Source organism: Neophocaena asiaeorientalis, unplaced genomic scaffold, assembly GCF_003031525.2.
Source record: "Neophocaena asiaeorientalis asiaeorientalis breed wild unplaced genomic scaffold, Neophocaena_asiaeorientalis_V1.1 scaffold648, whole genome shotgun sequence".
Classification (NCBI taxonomy): Eukaryota; Metazoa; Chordata; class Mammalia; order Artiodactyla; family Phocoenidae; genus Neophocaena; species Neophocaena asiaeorientalis.
In genome coordinates this window covers 6,493,129-6,511,182 of record NW_020172781.1, presented here as the reverse complement: position 1 = coordinate 6,511,182, position 18,054 = coordinate 6,493,129, and the positions used below count along the sequence as shown (strand labels likewise).

Sequence of the window (18,054 nt, the reverse complement as noted above, 5' to 3'; positions counted from 1 at the left end):
AGCAAATTTTTTTTTCTGATAAACTCCGTTTGCTTAAGCCAGTCCGAGGTTTGTCACCTACCACCAAAAGAGCTGTAATTCAGACCACTTCACTCATCCATTTCTATTTCTACATGCTTGCAATTCCAAATCAGCCAATTCTCCCCCCAAAAACATTTTCTTTACCATTGCTTGGTCTATCCTCAAGTTCTGAGGTCTCCATCTACTTTCTCATTGTTTAAGTTCAGCCACAAAAGACAAAAAAAGAAAAAGGGCACCAGAAGGAGATGAACTGTTTTTCAAACCAAATTATAGTCTGGAAATGAATTTAAAACATTCAGAGTCTGATCTGGGGCTCCCTGGGACCACTATCGCCTGAAGATGTCCAACTGGGACAATGATTGTGCTTTCAGTCGTGAAGATTAACCTTCCCAAGCCTCTCTGACATGCAGTTAAGTGTGGCTTAATCTCATCTAAACAATTCCAATTGGATTTATTTTAATAATTTAATGTACACCTGCACCGCTCAATGTCTCCTCCCACTTTTTTTTTTTTTTTTAAGTAACTTTGGGAGGTTAAGTTACTCTAATTTCCACAAGTCTAAGGTGACGAAAGTTCAACTGATGAAGTCTCTGGGGACAAGATTCGTACTTGCTCTTCTGTTTGCCTCCTCCAGACTCCACTCGCTATTTGTAACTGGTATTAGCAACTTTCAATTCTGATTAATTACTGGAGCGTCTGTTTCCCTTTGTGGCACTTTCACTTGTGGCAGAAACAAAGCCACAAGTCAGGGAGTAATAGACCCAATTATTCCTAGGTAGGCTTTTGTTAATAGATTTTATTATCTAGATATCTCATCTCAGAGGCAGACGCAAAGAAACTCATTTCGTTAGATGATAACACCTCTTGAATTGAGACAAGCACATTCACCACCTGGGATCAGGAGAGCTTGGAAAAATTCCATTTCAGAAATATGTGTGGGGCTGGCAACACCCGGTTCTAAGTCCCTCTTAGGACCAAGTTTCTTTTGTATGGAAACCTTTGTGGGGAGACAAGCAGAGGAGCCCACAGTGCCTGGAAGTGGGGATGATACAAAGGCCCACGTTCTCCCCTGCCAGCTGAGAGCACAGGAGGCCGTGACTAGTGGGGAGGGAAGCAGTGTGTGAACAGGGAGTTTATAAACGCGTTGGGCCATTTTGGATCACACTGAGATAACGGAACAGTAATTAGGAGACCTATCTCCCTGTCAAGAGAGCTATAAAAGGTGTTATTTATACCCTGCTCATGGCCCCAAATGCCCTCCACATGGAATGCCTTTTTAAATACTTCAGTTCTCAGCCAAAAGACTTCATCTTTATGCTCTGAAGTTCAAAGACACTGGCGGGAGAAAAACACTGAGAGCTTTTTAAAATGAAACCCTTAATTCTGGGTTTGGTGGATATACCTCCGGGGGGTGGTGGGGCAGGTTGTGGGAGGGGTCTGTGTTCTGACCTAGAGTTTGAAAACATGGGTCTTTGGGCGGCCAAAAAACAAAACAAACCAAAAGCGAAAACAAACACGAAAACTAAACAGAATCTGGCTTTGGGCTTCCTGAAGCCCTTACCAGCTATGGCCAGATTCTCAGAAGACAGGAGAAAGAGAACCAGAGGGGAAGACACAGCAGCCAGCACGCCTGCAGGGACAGTTATGTGACAGGCGGAGCGAGAAGCATGGTGTGGATTACTCGCTTCAGTCTCTCTGAGTAGGTCTGATCACACCCATTTCATACATGAGGTGAAAGAACGTCCTCCTCAAGAGGACAGAGTTCTCATAGTGAAGTAATCTGGCTTAAAAAGAGACAGTCAGTGAGCGATGAGATTGGATGTGAGAGCCTTCGGACTCCACGCTTCTGCTGCTTCTACTCCGAACCAGGGCAGGGCGACCCCACCCCAAGGAGACTCCCACAGACTGGCAAGAGCTGATTGCTGAGTTTTCAGGAATTTTGCGAGCCAACTGTTGCACAAATACGTATTAAAAATTGAATGTCAACTTACAATTAAATAAATCACATTAAAGACAAAGGTAACACATACTCAAAACACATTGCTTCCTAATTTTACTAACATTCTGCCCATGCTTTTGAAGTTGTTTTTGTCCATCATGTCTGTCCAGTGGGGATGCCATGTAACAGTACTGCTGGGCGTGGCTTCCCAACATCGTTAGCTGGAAACCAGCCCCGGGGGGCAAGATTTACACCACAGAGACTGGAAAACACTACAGACCAACTGGGATTCCACCTACGCTGGAGAGCCGGTTGTTAACCCTCTGCCAGAACACCGCCACCCCAAGCTCTTCTCCTGGTGATCTAGCAGAGTCTTCCCAGATCCCAGTTCAAAGTGAACCTCTTCATTGCATCCATGGGAGGCTTTCTCCTCACAGGAAAATTCACCAACACAGAAGGGAGACATCCCCTCATCTCTTTTAGGCCTCATATTGTTTTCATTTCCCCCCGCCCCCGAAAGTGGAAAATATACCCCAGAGTAACACCAAATAAATAATTCATGAACCATATATAATTGATGCTAGGTTTAAAAGAAGTAGAGCCATGAGTGGTTGTCTATTAACTATTTATGACTGCTCGGGCTGCTGACAAGCCAGGCTTGGTGCGGAGGTCTCACCCATGCTCCCATGTTTTATTTAAACATTATTAAAAGCACACAGGCTGCAGCGAGGCCTCCCGTTCCACTGAGAATTAGACTCTGCTGCGAAGTCACCTCTGGGTCTCGGAAAGGTTAGGACTGGCTCTTGCTGGAACGGCTACTGTCTTTTTCCTTCATGCGGAGGGTGTTAGGCTGCCTCTTCCGCCCACCCTTGAATTTTTCTCTTTTGATGTGACCCCCACTCCAGTTTTTCTGTGACCTGGGGCACATCACATCTCCCCTCTGCCCTGAGTCTCAGTTTGACCATCCGTAAAATGGGGAGTATCAAAGACGTTTACCTTAAGGGTTACTGTGAGGATGAGATCAGAGCAGTGATTATTAATAGGGTGACTTTGCTCCCCAGGGTATATCTGCCAAGGTCTGAAGGTTTTTTTTTTTTTTTGGTCACACATCTGCCTTTATTGTGAGCAGCCAATGGGACACTTCCGGCATAGTAAAAAAAAAAATCAATTTACAAAAGCAGGGATTCAGTGAAGCCGCCTGGTTGGAAGCCTTGGGAGCTCATACATAGATGCTGACCCAGAGCAGCAGGAAGAGGACTCCAAAGCCCATGAAGAGTGAGGCCACTAAAGCGATGAGGAGCTCTTTGTAGATATCCCGAGTGGACGTGGTGGTGACCTCCTAAGGGAAGGACCAGGTGGTGAAGAACAGGCCAATGGCCAACAGTACCACGGTCAGATGCGGACAGACAGCCAGGTTCACTGGGCTGCTGTATCTGCTCATGTCCCCAAGCTCTTTTCTGCCGGGCCCAGGGTAATCCACCGCTCTGCCACCAGGGGAGATAGTTTTGATTGTGAAAACTTGGGTGGGGAGCTACTTGCTTCCGATGCGTAGAGGCCAGAGATGCTGCTAAATATCCAACACAGCACAGGACAGCCCCACATCAGACAATTATTCAGCCCAAAATGTCAATAATGCCAAGACTGAGAAACCCTATATTACAGAATCAAAGGCAGCATTAATTTTTATGACTCACTTCTAAAAAAGGTATTGAATGAGGAAATACCACGTGTCTAAATCTTCTGAGGGAGAGAATGGGCTTGAGCTGGTGAGATCCTGGTCCAGATTCTAACTCAGCCACTTAACTGGGACTGTGACTTTGGAGAAGTTGCTTCAGTTCTCTAATCTCAGTTTCTTTATTGGTGAAACAGGGATAGTTACCTCAGACAGAGAGGCTTAGAAGAGAGATCTCACGTAAAGTCCTTAACCCAATGCCCTGCACGCAGTCAGCGGTAAAGCGCTAGCTCTCATCAACACTGCCCCAGCCATCGTGCGCGCAGGACGGGATGCGGCCGCAGAGCTGGCAGACTTGTGACGAAGTCTGAGTGGACCAAGAAAGAGTCATGGGAGGAGTGAAAAGAAAGGGGAAGGAAAACAAGGGAGCATCTATTAAGTGCCTACTGTGTGCTATCATCGGGCACTTTCACCTACACCATCTCATTTACTCCTCACAGCCTCCCAATGAGATCGGTTGTATTTTGCTCCCAATTTACTGATGGGGAAACTGAGGTTCTGCAGTGTTAACTTAGCCGCCCGAGGTCTCAAACTTCAAGTCCAATGCTCTTTCCACCAGCCTGCAGTGAGCTGAGGTGTCCTTCCCAAAATCATATCCACTTGGAACCTCAGAATGTGACCTTTTTGGAAATAGGGTCTTTGCAGATGTAGTTAGTTAAGATGAGGTCATACTGGATTAGGGGAGCTTTAAATCCAAGGCCTGGTGTCCTTATGAGAAGAGAGGACACAGAGACAGGGCAGAGAAGAAGCCCATGTGAAGACGGAGGCAGAGATTAAAGTTATGTGGCCGTAGCCAAGGAACGCCCGGAGCCCCCAGAAGCTGGTGGAAGGAGGAAGGAGTCTCCCTTAGAGCCTTCCGAGGGAGTGGCCCCGCTGACACCCTGACTTCAGACTTCTGGTGCCCAGAACTGTGAGACAACACACCTCTATTGTTTTAAGACAACCAGCTTTCGGCAATCTGTTACAGCAGCCCTGAGAAGCTAATACACACCCTCCTTCTTCCCAAGAGGAGCCAGAACAACTGTGTGAGGAAATGAGAGAGAAAGAGAGAGAGAAAAACCACATGTCCACACCCAGTCAAGTGAGAACTTGTCCAGCAAGAGAAGCAGCGGGAGAGAGCAGGTGGCAGTGGGGGGAGGGAGGGGTTTTGTAGCTGGCGGCCAGTGGGGGAGCTGCAAGGAGAAAGAAGGAAGAGAAGTAAGAAAGGTGGAGGTGAAGAGTCTGTGTTTACATCCCGATATGTGGGTTTAATCTCTGCCTTTCTGGAGACCTGGACATGGGCGCCACACGGCAGGCGAGCCCTAGACGTTTGCTGAACGCAGATCAGAGACGATGACGAGGTTGAGACGACCACGATCAGATGGCTGCCTGCGCAAAGCTGCTGGCCAACACTGCATCCTCCGTGCAATCTTCTCCATGTTTCCCGGTTCTACCAAACCACTTCCTCCTTTGCTCGCACATCCCATCCTGTACCAGAAGTATTTAGAGACACATGCATCTCCTCCTCTGGAACTTGAGGTCTCCAGAGGCACAGTCCCTGGTCCATTCACGTCTGCATCTCCCATAACATCAGGCACAGGGACGGGTACATGGTAGGATGCAAAGTAAAATGTGTTGATTTGAAAAGTTCCAATTTTTAAGATAATTTTTGAGCTGTTCTCTCAAAAGGTAAAACTTCAAAATGCTGTGGAAACTATTCATTCAGCAATTTCTGAGAATCTACCTGTGCCTAACCCTGAACTGGACACCAAGAGTCAAATAAAACCCACCCCCCCTCTCAGGTGCTCCCTGTCTAGGAAGACAAGAACACAGCAATGACAATAACCCGTATGAATGGGGTGAACACAAGGCGATGTGGGAACACAGAGGAGGTACGTAACTTAGTGACGGGTGGGGGTAACAGTGAGGGCTTCCTGGAGGTGAGCTCTGACCTGTTACAGGCTGAGCAGGCAGGCAGAAGGATGCAGGAGGACAAAGGTGACAAGCCCAGAAATGACCTGGCGCTGGGGCCTGACGCCTTTGTGCTTGAGTAGATCACGCGAGGCGACGAGAGGCAGACAGCCAAAGGCAGAGGAGTCTACAGAGGCTAGATTTCTGCAGAGAAGTGGGGGCTTTGCTCTGGAGGCAGTGGAGAGCCAGGGAAGGTTTCTTAGCAGAAGAGCAACACAGTAAGATGTGTCCCTTCTAGAATGACCTTTGGCAGGAAGGAGCCAGAGTGGAGGAACAGTGGGGAGCCAAGATACAAGGTAACTGTACAGGCCCAGACCAGAGGGGCTGCAGATTAAAACAGAGACAGAGGACGCGGGGCCGGGACTGGAAAGGATGGATTTGAAAAATACCTCGGGAGGATAAAATCAGCAGGTGTGGCCATTAATCTGTATGACTCAGAGACAGATGGGCCACCGTGATTTCTAGCTTGGGTCACTGGGTGCTGAACTAAGAGTGAGCAGAGGCGCTATCTAAGGTTTTCAGGGGAAAGTTAAGACTATAGAGAGTCAGGCCAAGGTGCTGAAGGGTAACCCGACAGGTGTAGCCTCCAAAGCCAGTGCATCTGGCTGAAAGCCGGCAGAGGGCAGGCCTTCCTGTCACCCTCAACTCTAACTCTTCCAACTGTCCTTGACCGCCCTTGGTCACCCTGACCTGGGGCTGAGGTGGTTTCCCCTGAGCTCTGTAACTATTGAAAAACAACAGGATATAAACCCACGGATAAGCTGTCTTGCCACCCCAGCGGAAAAAGGACTTGAATGACTTAGAGCCAGAATATTCTTTTCTCCATAATGGTTCCTGGAGTCGCCAGGAATAATGCATTTACGAAAATTAATGGCAAAACCTCATTTTTCTGTTTTCTGGGAAGAGAAGTTCCATCGGCGGGGTAATTGATCCTGATCTGGACATGCCGGTTTGCCAGCCCGGGGTGTAAATCATTCACATGGAACAACCCGCGGCCCTTTAAACCAACACCAACAGTGACAAATGGGACAGGGTGGAAAGGAACACTGAGGGGAGATCCATCAATATCCTTCCCGCTTCTCACCAGGGCCCAGAGTGTGGGATCCTTTTTGGGGTCTCCACAGAAGAGCCATTTTTCAGCAGGGTTGGGTTGGGAGGGCAGCGTGGTGTCCCAGTGAAAGCTTTAGCACTGGACACGCGGGGAGGCCGATCCCAGCTCCGCCACTCCTGACTCTGCAGCCCTGGGCCAGGCACCCCTTGCGTCCGTACCTGCTGGGGTGACGTAAGCGTGAAAGAAGATGACATCGGCAAAGAGCCTAAGCCCAGATCGACTCAATCAGTGTTTGTCCAAGGAACGAATGAAGGAAGGAAGGTATGCTTGGCCCAGGGAGTTCATAAATTCACTATCCCTCCCAGAGAGATGTGAACTTTAAAAATAGAAGATGAAATGGGCAATGGTTCACTCAAAGGAGTGATTTGTGGTGATGACCGGGGGCATGATGCCAACTGGTCTTCTAGGAACCCTCCAAATCCCAGTACACAGACCCTTTGTTTTGCCTGTGAAATCTCTGAGCGACCACTGCAGAGAAACATATAAAATACACAAGCAATGGCCGTGGCAATATCTCTCCTTTCAGCACGCGTTCCTCAAGGGTGAGGGTGTGTCTTGTTCCCTGTTGGTCCCCAACATCCAGCACTGGGTTTGGCCCAGAGTAAAACCTAGGGATACATACCAATCGCATGAACGAAAGAACCAGAACCTTGACTGACTGCCTTGCAGGTGAAGCTTATCGAGAACACATGGCACAGAGAAGCTCCCCGCTTACCCTACAGGGGTAGGGTGGAGGAAGGGAAGTTGGCGGCACAGACATGAACCTGAGAGGTGAGATGTCACCTCCTGGGATGCCTGGAAAAGTGCCAGGATGCCACGCAACTCTGAAAATGTCAGTGTTCACTGAACTCTCCCACTGAGCAGCATTCTGTCCACACTGTGAGTGTGTAAAAATCAGGGACGTTATGATTCCCCGCCCCTCCCCTCCAATGCCCATCCCCATGCCAGGCCCAGAGTTGGTGTTGAATGAATAAATGGATAAATGAGAAAGTAAGAAAATATGATATCCTCTCCTCCCCCAGAGGAAATATCCCAGGGCTCAAAGGCAAGGGGCCTACTTGAGGGCAGGTAGGTTGGTGAGCTCGGGACATCCCCTATTAGGACAGGTCTGCCAGCGTAACACTGTCCCCGTGAGCCCTGCCCATGCACGGAATCACTGCAGAAACAACCGGCTGTGAAGGAACACGCCCTCCCTCCGTAGTGGGCCGAAGGGTGGCCCCCAAATGTTACGTCCTCCCAGAACCTGTCAATATGGCCTTATCCAGAAAAACGGTGTTTACGAATGAAATTAAAGTAAGCACCCTGAGATGAAATCAACTTGGATTTAGAGTGGGCCCTAAATCCAATTACAGGTGGCCTTAGAAGAAAAGGCAGATGGGTATCTGAGACATACACGCACAGAATGAGGAACCATGTGAAGACAGTGGCAGAGACTGGAGTGACCCGGCCATAAGCCAAGGAACACCCGGAACCACCAGAATTTGGAAGAGCACAGAATAATTCTAGCCTGGACCCATCAGAGGGAGCACAGACCTGCCAATACTTTGATTTCTGACTTTTGGCCTTCGCAACTGTGAGAGAATAAATTTCTCTTGTTTTAAACCACCCACTTTGTTTTAAACCACCCACTTTGGGGTAAATTTCTAAGGCAGCCCTGGAAAGCTGATACACCGCCCAACCCCAAATACACCAAAACAAAAAGAATAGTTCAGCCTCGGTAAGCTTACCCAGAATCTTACAATGAGAAAACAGAGAAAGATGCAAGTCTTAATTTTAGCATACACATAAGCTTTGTGCTTTGCAGTTTTGACCCATATATGGGGGTTGCATTATAATCTTTTCCAGATTTTAGGGCCTTTAAAGATCTGAACATGTCCCTGGGAATGGGGGTAGGGAGAGGAAAGTGAGAGGAGAGGGGAGGAGAGGAGAGGAGAGGAGAGGAGAGGAGAGGAGAGGAGGGAGAGGGAGAGAGAGGAAAAGAGCAGAGGGGAGAGGAGGAAAACCACTATCTGATGTGATGGGAAAGCCTGGTGTCTGGCCAGTTGAAGAAGACATCGGAGGAGGAGTGCTGGGGATGTTCTCTCGCTGCAGCCAGAGATGGCAGGAGGGGACACAGCTGCAAGAGCAGCAGGGCTGGTTAATGAGGAAGTTAGCCCGCAGTTGGAAGAAAGAGCCTTTCCCTCTCCCAGGGCCAAGGCGGGTGGAGGCGCTGCCAGTCACGGGGCTTGGATCTGTCTGGGAACCTCGGTCTCTGCGCGGAGCCTCACCTCATCTCAACATGACAGCCGGGCTGCTGGCTTGTCAGGGGCAGAGCTATGGGGTTGACACTGGCCGCGGGAGGCAGTGGCCCGGGAAACATACTTGCTGCAGGAGGACAAGGTGGTGAGACCTGTCACAAAACCAGAGCGGACAGGGCAGGGAGGAGACGACGACGGTGATTTAAAGCCCTCTGGGCCGAACGGCAGCACGTTCTGGGTTGTCTCAGAGAAGGCTCTATGGTGGAGGGCAAAGGGGGTGCCAGATGCCTCCCAGGCTGCAGAAGCGGAAACCTAGAGGCTCGGGGATATCTGGGCTCGCGGGGAAAAGGAGGAGTGGGCACTCTCAGACGCTCTGTGATCCCTGCAGGAAACTGTTCTCAGAAAAATACAGTGAACAATGGAGAAACCTTCCCACTGGGAAGGAAACAAATTTTAAAATGCACCTTGGGCCACACCAGGGGACAGGCATGGCTTAGTGAATAAAAGTAGAGACTACAGAGTTGGACAGACCTGGGTTCCAAGTCTTACTTGCATGTGGCCTCAGGCAGGTGAATGTACCACTCTGGGCCTCAATCTGGCACGTGTGTCCCGTGCCTCAGTTATCCCATCTACTTCACAGTACTGACAGGAAGATTTAAACAAGAAAGGTTTAACCCAGAACTGGCACATAGCCAGTGCTTAATAAATGGTGGGTTTAGCATGATTGTTTTTATCTTTTATCTTTGTGGTTGCTGTTAACAGCCCAGAAAGACCTCTGACATTTACAAGGTATGACCTTGACTAATTATCTCAGCTCTGTCAAGCCTCAGTTTCCTCATCTGTAAAATGGGATAATAATACTGACTTCATAAGGTTATTACGACGTTTACACGGCATTATGGGTGCTAAGACTCCATGCAAGGGAGACATTTAATAAACGTTGGTTCTCTCCTCTTTGCACGAGGCCGCCCTGCCTCTGGAGGAGAATGTGTGAGGCAGGAAGAGAAAGTCCGGAGTCTGAGGCACAAAGGTAGCTGGAAGTCATCCTGCAGGAGTGAATGCGACTGGCTCACTTTGGACCGGCCCCGTTTGCAGCCCACGGCAGTGTCGGCTCACAGCCCATCCCCTTCCAGTTTCTTCTCTGCTTCTGATCTACCCCCAAAGGCCCCAGGGACCAGGCCCTGAGGCTCCCATTCAGAAGGAAGGAGGGCTCCCCTCCTGAACCCTCCATCACAGGACCACACTCACCAGCTCCACGCACCGCCGGCTGGCCTCGGCCTCCCGCTGCACCAGCTCTTCCATGTCCACCTTCAGCTCCTCCAGGCGCCGCTGGTAATACTGGCTGCTCTCCCTCTGCTGGGACTCGGCCATGGCTGCCTGTGAGAGCTCCTCACCCATCTTCATCAGGCTGTCCCGAAGCCGGACCACCAGGACCTGCAGCCCAGGCAGAGAGCACACGCCCATCCTGGAGTTAGAAGCCTGGGGCCCGACACAGGATGCTCCAGAAAGAAATCTTTTACTGAGTCTCTGTGCGTTTTTATAAAGTAATCAGGGTAATAACCCTGATTTCTGGTACAAGAATGAAGGAAACGTAGAAAATGATAGCTGCTATTCTGAAAGGCAGTGTAGCTTAGTGACAGATGCTGAATTCATGTTCTGGGTTCAAATCCTACCTCTACCTCTTCCTGGCTGTGTGACCTTGGGCGGGTTATTAACCTCTCTGAGAGACAGGATGGTGTCCGGGACGCTGTCAGGGTTGAACATGTTAAGTTACGCGGAAGGCTTAGCTTGGTGCCTGGCACACAGGATGGGCTGGGTAAGGGCTGGGAATTAAGATTTATAGCGACCTTCATTCAGCTCAAGGTTTGTGTGGTGGAGTGGCACGGTGGAAAGGACACTATACCAGGGGGTCCAAATCCCTTCCCCAACATGGATTCTGGCTTCCCGATTTGTAAAATGAGGAAGTTTGAGCAAATAATCTCCCATAAGCCTGAGCTCTAATATTTCATGGCATTTTTCTTTGTGTGTGTGTGGGGGGTAGAAATCCACAAGGACACAATGAAACTACGAATAGAGAGAAAAGAGCCATGAGCATCACCAGTGCTACAGAAAACCAACCCAAGGGCTGTTCTGCAGAATTCATTAGTTGGCCAACAAGTCTGGAACCAATCGATTCTGATGGGTAAATACTCGAGTGATGACATAAAACGCAGCCCACATGAATATTTTAGGTCCGTGCTAAGGACTCTGAGCCCCTTTCCGGATCAGAGACTGAATAATGGCCTAAAAGAAAAGCTTTATGATTTGTTTCCTCTTTCCCCTTTCAACTGGAGTTTAGCAACGGTTTCAAAGAGCAACAGGAGGGTCATAAGAAGAGTAGTCCTCCAATTGTGTCCTCAACGTACCCCATCTCAAGGACCTGGGATTCTACTAAATTCCAATAATGATGGCAGAGGGAAAAGCGAATTTGGAGATAGAATCTGCCATTTAAAGTTACTCTACAATTGTTTTCTTCTCTGCTATCACTTGACCATGCTAGAATCAAGCAGAAAATGATATGTGATATAGCTCAAATTATGTATTTAGTCATTTAAAGTATAGTAGATCAAAGTTTCACGGTGATCTGCAGAGACAATTATGCCTTGAGGGATCCCCTGAGCAATTCCGAGAAGCACTGAGGGCCAATGCAAAGCATTTTTCTCTGGTCTTCATCCAGAGCAGCCTTCTTAGAGACCAAAAGCCCAACAGGGGATTGGGAGTAAATATTTCGGAATGAGAAGAGCAGCCTCCCATCGCTCAGACATACCGTCGCCCCCTGGCTGCAGGGAGATTAGAACCTGAGACCAGGATGGAGCGAAGGTCAAGAGTCAATCTCCTCCCGTCAAGGACACTACCTGGCTTTATCTTGAATAACTCGCTTGACCTCTCTGGGGCCATCTTCTCATTCTATCCTGCATGCCCCATGGGGCTGTGATGAACATCACGTGGAATAGCTGATGTGGAAGGTTTTGGCAATGGTGATCTCCTCGGTAAATGGCCCATGCCATTGGTGTACAGAGCTAAATGCGAATACAGTCACTGAACTCCACCCCAGCCCATCCAAGTCTTACCTGTCCTTCAAGGTCCAGCACCAAAGCCACCTCCTCCTGTAAGCCTCCCTGATTCCCCAGCCTGAAAGGACCTCCATCCTCCAAAGCTCACAGCCCTCTCCTCTTTAGTATGGGTATTTATGTACATATCTTACCCACATCTCCTACAAAGCTCTATGCTTCTGGAAAGCAGAATCTATTTAATACATCCGTCTTCCACACACCCAACACAAAGCCTAACACACACTAGGGGCAAAATAAATTTCTGCTCAAAACAAGTGTCGGGTGCATACGTGGATGAGTGAGTGGATGGAGATGGGCAGAACTGGATCAATGGATAAAAACATGGACCGACAGAGGGGTCAAGGTCTGAAGGAAAAAAAAAGAATAGAGAAAGAGAAGAAAAAATAGAGAAAGGAAGAAGAACAAATGGAAAAGGGGGATGACGGATGGACCGATGATGGTGGATGGAGATGGAGACAGAGGAGGTGACTGGGCTGAGTGAATGGGGAGTCTGTGGGACAGTGCGACTGAAGACAGGAAGGAGGGATGGAGGAAGGGAACTCAGGAGATGGATGAGTGATACAGATCCGGACAAAGGCACATGAGTGGGCAGATGGATGGAGTTTACGTGAAAGCCCTCATAGCTCTAGGCCTGAGCAATAGTTACACGCCAACAAGTACCTCAAATCTCTTGATCTGCACTTTCTGGAACCCCGTCTTGTTCTCCAGGTCACAGATGACCGCCTCCTGCCTGCTGACGATGGCTCGGTCCACGGTGGACTGCTCCAGGTACTCAATGCGCATCTGGGCCACCTGCAGCTGGGGACACACCCAAGAAGGCCACTGACCACGTGGCAGCCCCGAGTCCTAGAATCGGGGGTCCCAGCAAGACCCAGCCCCGGGCCCATCCACGCTGCTCCTTCCCCGCTCAGGTGCACAAGCACGAACTGCTGGATCCCAGCTGAGGACCCCACATGGGACGCTGCCCCTTCCTGTGCCTTCAGCTTCCAAACAGGCCTTCCAGTCAGTGCCTCTCTTACCTCTTCCTCCTGCCCTGATGAAGCACCAAGCCGGTCAGTGGACAGCTAGCTTTAGCATCAAGAACACAACCAAGAGCAGGTGTGGGAGCCAAGCACATATTTCGGGGTTCCAAACCTGGCTCCCCACTTTCTAGCTGGGTGTGTCAGGCAAGTCAGTGTCTTCCCTTGAGGCTTGTTTCTTCATTTTTGTGTGTGAAGGAGATCAGTGCCTGGTACACAGCAAGCACCCAGCAAGTGGCCACTCCTGCTGTTATTTTTGTCCGCTTGCTGTCACTCTGTGCCCAGAGATACTGCTGGAGACTAGGTCACTCTGACAGCCACGCTAAGTGGGCACATGCAATGGTTCTAGAAGAGCTTTGAGAATCTCATGGATGATAGCAACCCACTAGGTAATGAGGGAAATTTAGGGGTGTTTGGAGGAAACATGACTTCAAAGGAAGATGTCACAAAGGATGGTGATCCTGTCTTGCACAGACCAGACCCTTCTCCTTGGAGCCATTTCTCAGGGGTAGACATCCTACACGGAATCCCTGATGAGCCTCACTGCGTGGGGCATCTATGGACCCTGAACAAGCATGGGTAGGAGTGTGTGTGTGTGTGTGTGTGTGTGTGTGTGTGCCCTCTCTCCCCCTCCCCCCTCCTGTCTCCCCCGCCTTGGGATTGTCCTCAATCCATCTGTCATGCAACTGACGTTGAGTGAATGAATGAATGACAGTTCCCAGGATCCTCCCCCACAACACGGAGACTCTGAGCACGTACTTGTTCTTGAAGCTTCTGCTTCTCCTTCTTGGCTTCCTCTAGCTGCAGCTGCAGTTCCTGGATCTGCCCAATGTCGGCAGCAGACTGGTAAGACGAAAAATGTCACATTGAGACCACAGGCTTTGCTGGAAGTCCCTTCTCCCCCTGCCCACAGATGTCTACGTGTCACAGAGCATGACAACAGCTGGTTCTAAAGGGCACCTCACGTTCTCCCCAGTATCCCTCATCTCGGTGTGCACCCAGTCACTCCCACCACACAGGACAATAGCTTCGGTCAACTGTCCAGCGCTTTATTATACACCCTTGAGAGCCCAGACAGAATGAGCTGGCTGCGGCACCAGGACCAGAATTCTGAGGGAAGAGAACTATTCTAGGTCAGGTAACTGGGATTCTAGACCTGGATACCAGCCTTGGCAAGCCACAGAACCACTCGGCACCTCAGTATCCCCATCTGTAAACTGGGCTGATAGTCTCTGCTGAGACCCCCTACATAGGGTTTGTCCACAGATTAAAATGAGGCAATGGAGAGTAAAAGTCCTTTAAAAAAGAGTTGAACCAAACCGTTGAACGCGACTATCCCCAAAGAAAAGAATTCCAGAGGATAGGAGGGCCCCTAGCTTTCTATTTTCCACAGGTATTTATTATTTAAATTATTTATAATGGGCATATGGATCTACTGCTTCTGTAAATGAACAAATAAACTTCCATTCTGAACGAAAGTAAGTGTGAGTCACAGTTGCTATTTACCTGTGTAGCACTTATCCCTCCAAGGCCCTAGCACCAGGGAGTGGCCCGACAACAGCACCTTCTCACTGTCCCCACCTACCCCCACAAGGCCATCAAGCCTTCTTGCAGCGGCGGCCACTACCTGAGCAATGAGGTCCTTGTGCTTCTGCATGAGGTCGTTCAGGTCATCCTGGTCCTCCTCGATGTGCTTCAGGAGGTCCGCCCTCTCAAACTGCAGCCGGTACAGCTGCTGGTCCACCTGCGGGGGCAGGACGATGGTGGGTGAGAGAAAGGGGGGTAAAGGGGGACTACAGGGGGCTGATGAAGAGCAAAGGCGGGCTGGACTTCCCTAGCGGTCCAGAGGTTAAGACTCCCCGCTTCCAACGCAGGTGGCGTGGGTTCGATCCCTGGTCGGGGAACTAAGATCCCACATGCCGCGCAGCCGAACAAATTCTTTAAAAATTAAAAAAAAAAAGAACAAAGGGGGACTTGCCTGTGGGTGTGTCAGGCGAGTGACACAGGCAGACCATGGCTGTGTCCATGAATGCTGTGTGTGTGTGTGTGCTGGGCCTGCCTGCGACTGCGTGAATGCAGCATGTGTGTACGTGAATGGATATGTGACCGTGTAAGCCTACCTGGGAATCTACATACATACAGTTTAAGCGTGCACGGTGCCTGTGTGTCAGTGATCTCAGTAAGTATGGCTGAAATTAAATGTATACCTTACCTATGAGGGCGTTTATCTTATGTGTGTGTCTGGTGACTCTGTATGTGAGTGTGTACGTTCATCCTTGCGTGCGCATGTGTGAATGTTTGCGGGCAAGTTCCCCTTGATCTAGCACAAATGAAATCTGGGCCAATGGGGAGCTTGAGAAAAGCTTTTGCCAATAAATCTCTAGCTCTGTCTAAACTTCGGATTTCACATGTTGCGTATAAATTTAAGCCAACCCTGTACATCCAGACGGGGCACTTAGAAACCCACACCCAATCTTCACCAACATAATAGATCCATAATATATGTTCATTTGTTCCTGTTCAGCACTGAGCACACAGCAGGCCCATTACAGATGGCTGGGTCTCTCTTAGGAGTGAGCCCAAGTGGGCCCACAGCCCTTGGCTCTTAGAAGAAAGGATGTGAAGAAGTAGCCCAACAATAGTGACCAAGTGCTCTCGGGGGTGGTGTGTGTGTGTGTGTGTGTGTGTGTGTGTGTACAGTAGGTCTACAATAGATGGCCGGGAGCCGCTTCCAGTGGTGGGCACAGTGTGGGCTCACAATAGATAGCTGTGCTCCCACTTCAGGTGCTGAGCGAACAACAGGCTCGTACTGGAAGCATCCCCATGGGGCTGAGCACACACTGGGTCCACAGCAGGGTTCCTGGCCTCCCTTCGCACAGGTGAGCACACAGCTGACCCTCACGTGTGCCCTTACACCTTTGTAACGCTCAGCTCTGAGTAGGCTGCCTGTGCTCTCGGAGCGTCCAGCACCCAGTAGGTCTACAATGGATGTCTGTACCTCCAAGTACAGTACAGTGAGTGCCCCGGCCCCTCCTCTAATGCTGCGCACACAGTAGGCCCCCCGCCCCGGGAGGGACCGGTACCAGGCTCTTGCTGCGGGTCATGCTCTCCAGCTCGCTGTGCATGTTCTCCAGGTCGGCCGTCAGCGCCTTCTGGGTCTTCAAGGCGTCCTCACACTTGGCTTCACTCTGCTGCAGCTGGACCAGGCAGGAGGGTGAGAGGAAAGGGAGAGAGGCCTTGTGACACTGTCTCCTGGAACGTCCCTCCCCTCCAGCCCAGCCCGGCCCCTCCCAGGCAGAAGAGTACTTTACAGGCGACCCCCCCCCCCTTCACGGGTGTTCGTCAACCCACAGAGGGGGAAGCAGAGGTGTTTGCAGTAGGGGCAGCTGGGTTCTGAGCCCACTCAAAACTGAACTAGCACTGCCCCACGAAGTAAAGCCAGGCCACCCCCAATTCAGTGCCAGGAGCGAGTCCCCAGTTCCATTCAGCAGATATTCGCTGCCACCCCTCAGTGCCAGACATGGGGCTTGCACAGAACAGTCAAGGTGGCCCCTGCCCTCCCGTGGGGGAGACAGGCACGGACAGGGAGTGACAGCACCTCTGAAGGTACCAGGAAGGGGAGGGTGTGGGGACCCCGGAACACAGGATGGGGGCTGGGAAGCCTTCCTGGAGGAGGTGCGCACAGTTCGTTCAGTGGGGACTTGCCAAGTAGACATTTTTAACCAGAGTTGCGAACCCCTTTTAAATGGTAGGCAAAATATTGTGTGTGTGAGCATTTCCTGGTACATGACTTTCACTAGATTCTCTATGGTTAAGAGCCACTGACTCAAAGTTTCTCCTCCTCGCTCTTTCTTTCTCTTCCTTCCGTCCACATGTACACAGCAGGCCTCCTATCCTAGCAAAGTGGGGCCATGGAGATAGGTACAATGACCTGTGTGGCCCCAGAAGACAGACATTTTCCCCCGGAGAGAACACATTCACGCACGAACCCTAAGTTCGTTCTGCGATTGAGTTTCCCTGATTTCTGAACCCTAGAATCTCCAAGCAGAAAACCACCTTATAAATCACTGAAGGCAAACACTTGAGGTTCAGAGAGGGGTGGCACCTTGTCTGAAGTCACAGAGCTACAGGAGCAAAGACACCACTTGTATCGTCCAGACCAGCTCGCTTTCTCAACTGCCAGGCCACTGTCCCTCCCAAACAGTAAATGACATTAAGGCTGGTGCTAACAGGGGAAAAAGAAAAGCCAACTAGACCCCTACTGAAAGGACATGCACACAATCTGATCCCCGAGGCCACCCAGTGAAGGGGGGCGCACTGATTTATGAAAGGAAAATGAGGGAGCCAGGGCAAAGGATGCCCCAAGGACAGCTGACCAAGGCGGGGCTCTGTGGGGAGAGTCCGCCTGGGACCATTTTCGTCTTCCAAACTGGGCAGAGAACATCTTCCTCGGAATGTCCAGGAGCTCACCCCAGATGCCAGAAGAAGAGTAACGACACGGGAGGTGGGGAGCAGGCAGGCTGCCATGCGTTCCAATATCGCCCGCCAGTCCTCCTGAAGATCTGGGAGGTGTGCACTGCTAATACCCCCATTACGCGGGCTGGGAAACCGAGGCCCCAGCCTCCTCCCGCAGCTTCCCCACACGGCACCCTAATCCCAGCCCCACCCCACTGCCAGCAGCCTCAGCCCACAAAAGCCCCATCTTCAAGGCGCCAAGGAAAACGTATTTCTGCGGCTGGGCTCCGTGCTGGGCCTGGGAGGAGGGCTCGGTGGCCCGTTTCCCTCAGCGACTGGAAGGGATCAAGACACACTGAGAAAAATGATGTGGAGCAAGGGAGGTGACTGGCGTTGTTAGAGCATAATCGACAGAGGAAATGAGAAGTCAGGTGCAGTCTCACCTTCCCTGCAGGCCACTCCAGGGGCTCTGGGAAG

General features: G+C 50.5%; 1 protein-coding gene and 1 pseudogene across 1 annotated transcript in view; both read right to left on the bottom strand.

Moving 5' to 3' along the window:
• Positions 1–18,054, bottom strand: part of MYO18B (myosin XVIIIB) — a 236,926-nt gene that overhangs the window by 52,964 nt on the left and 165,908 nt on the right. Inside the window, exons 36-40 of the mRNA XM_024741392.1 lie at positions 16,206–16,319; positions 14,750–14,866; positions 13,882–13,965; positions 12,764–12,901; positions 10,239–10,424 (exon numbers count right to left, since the gene is read on the bottom strand). Of these exons, the coding sequence (XP_024597160.1) occupies positions 10,239–10,424; positions 12,764–12,901; positions 13,882–13,965; positions 14,750–14,866; positions 16,206–16,319 (639 nt within the window). The remainder of the gene's footprint in view (positions 1–10,238; positions 10,425–12,763; positions 12,902–13,881; positions 13,966–14,749; positions 14,867–16,205; positions 16,320–18,054) is intronic.
• Positions 3,180–3,401, bottom strand: LOC112397352 (transmembrane protein 258 pseudogene; annotated as a pseudogene).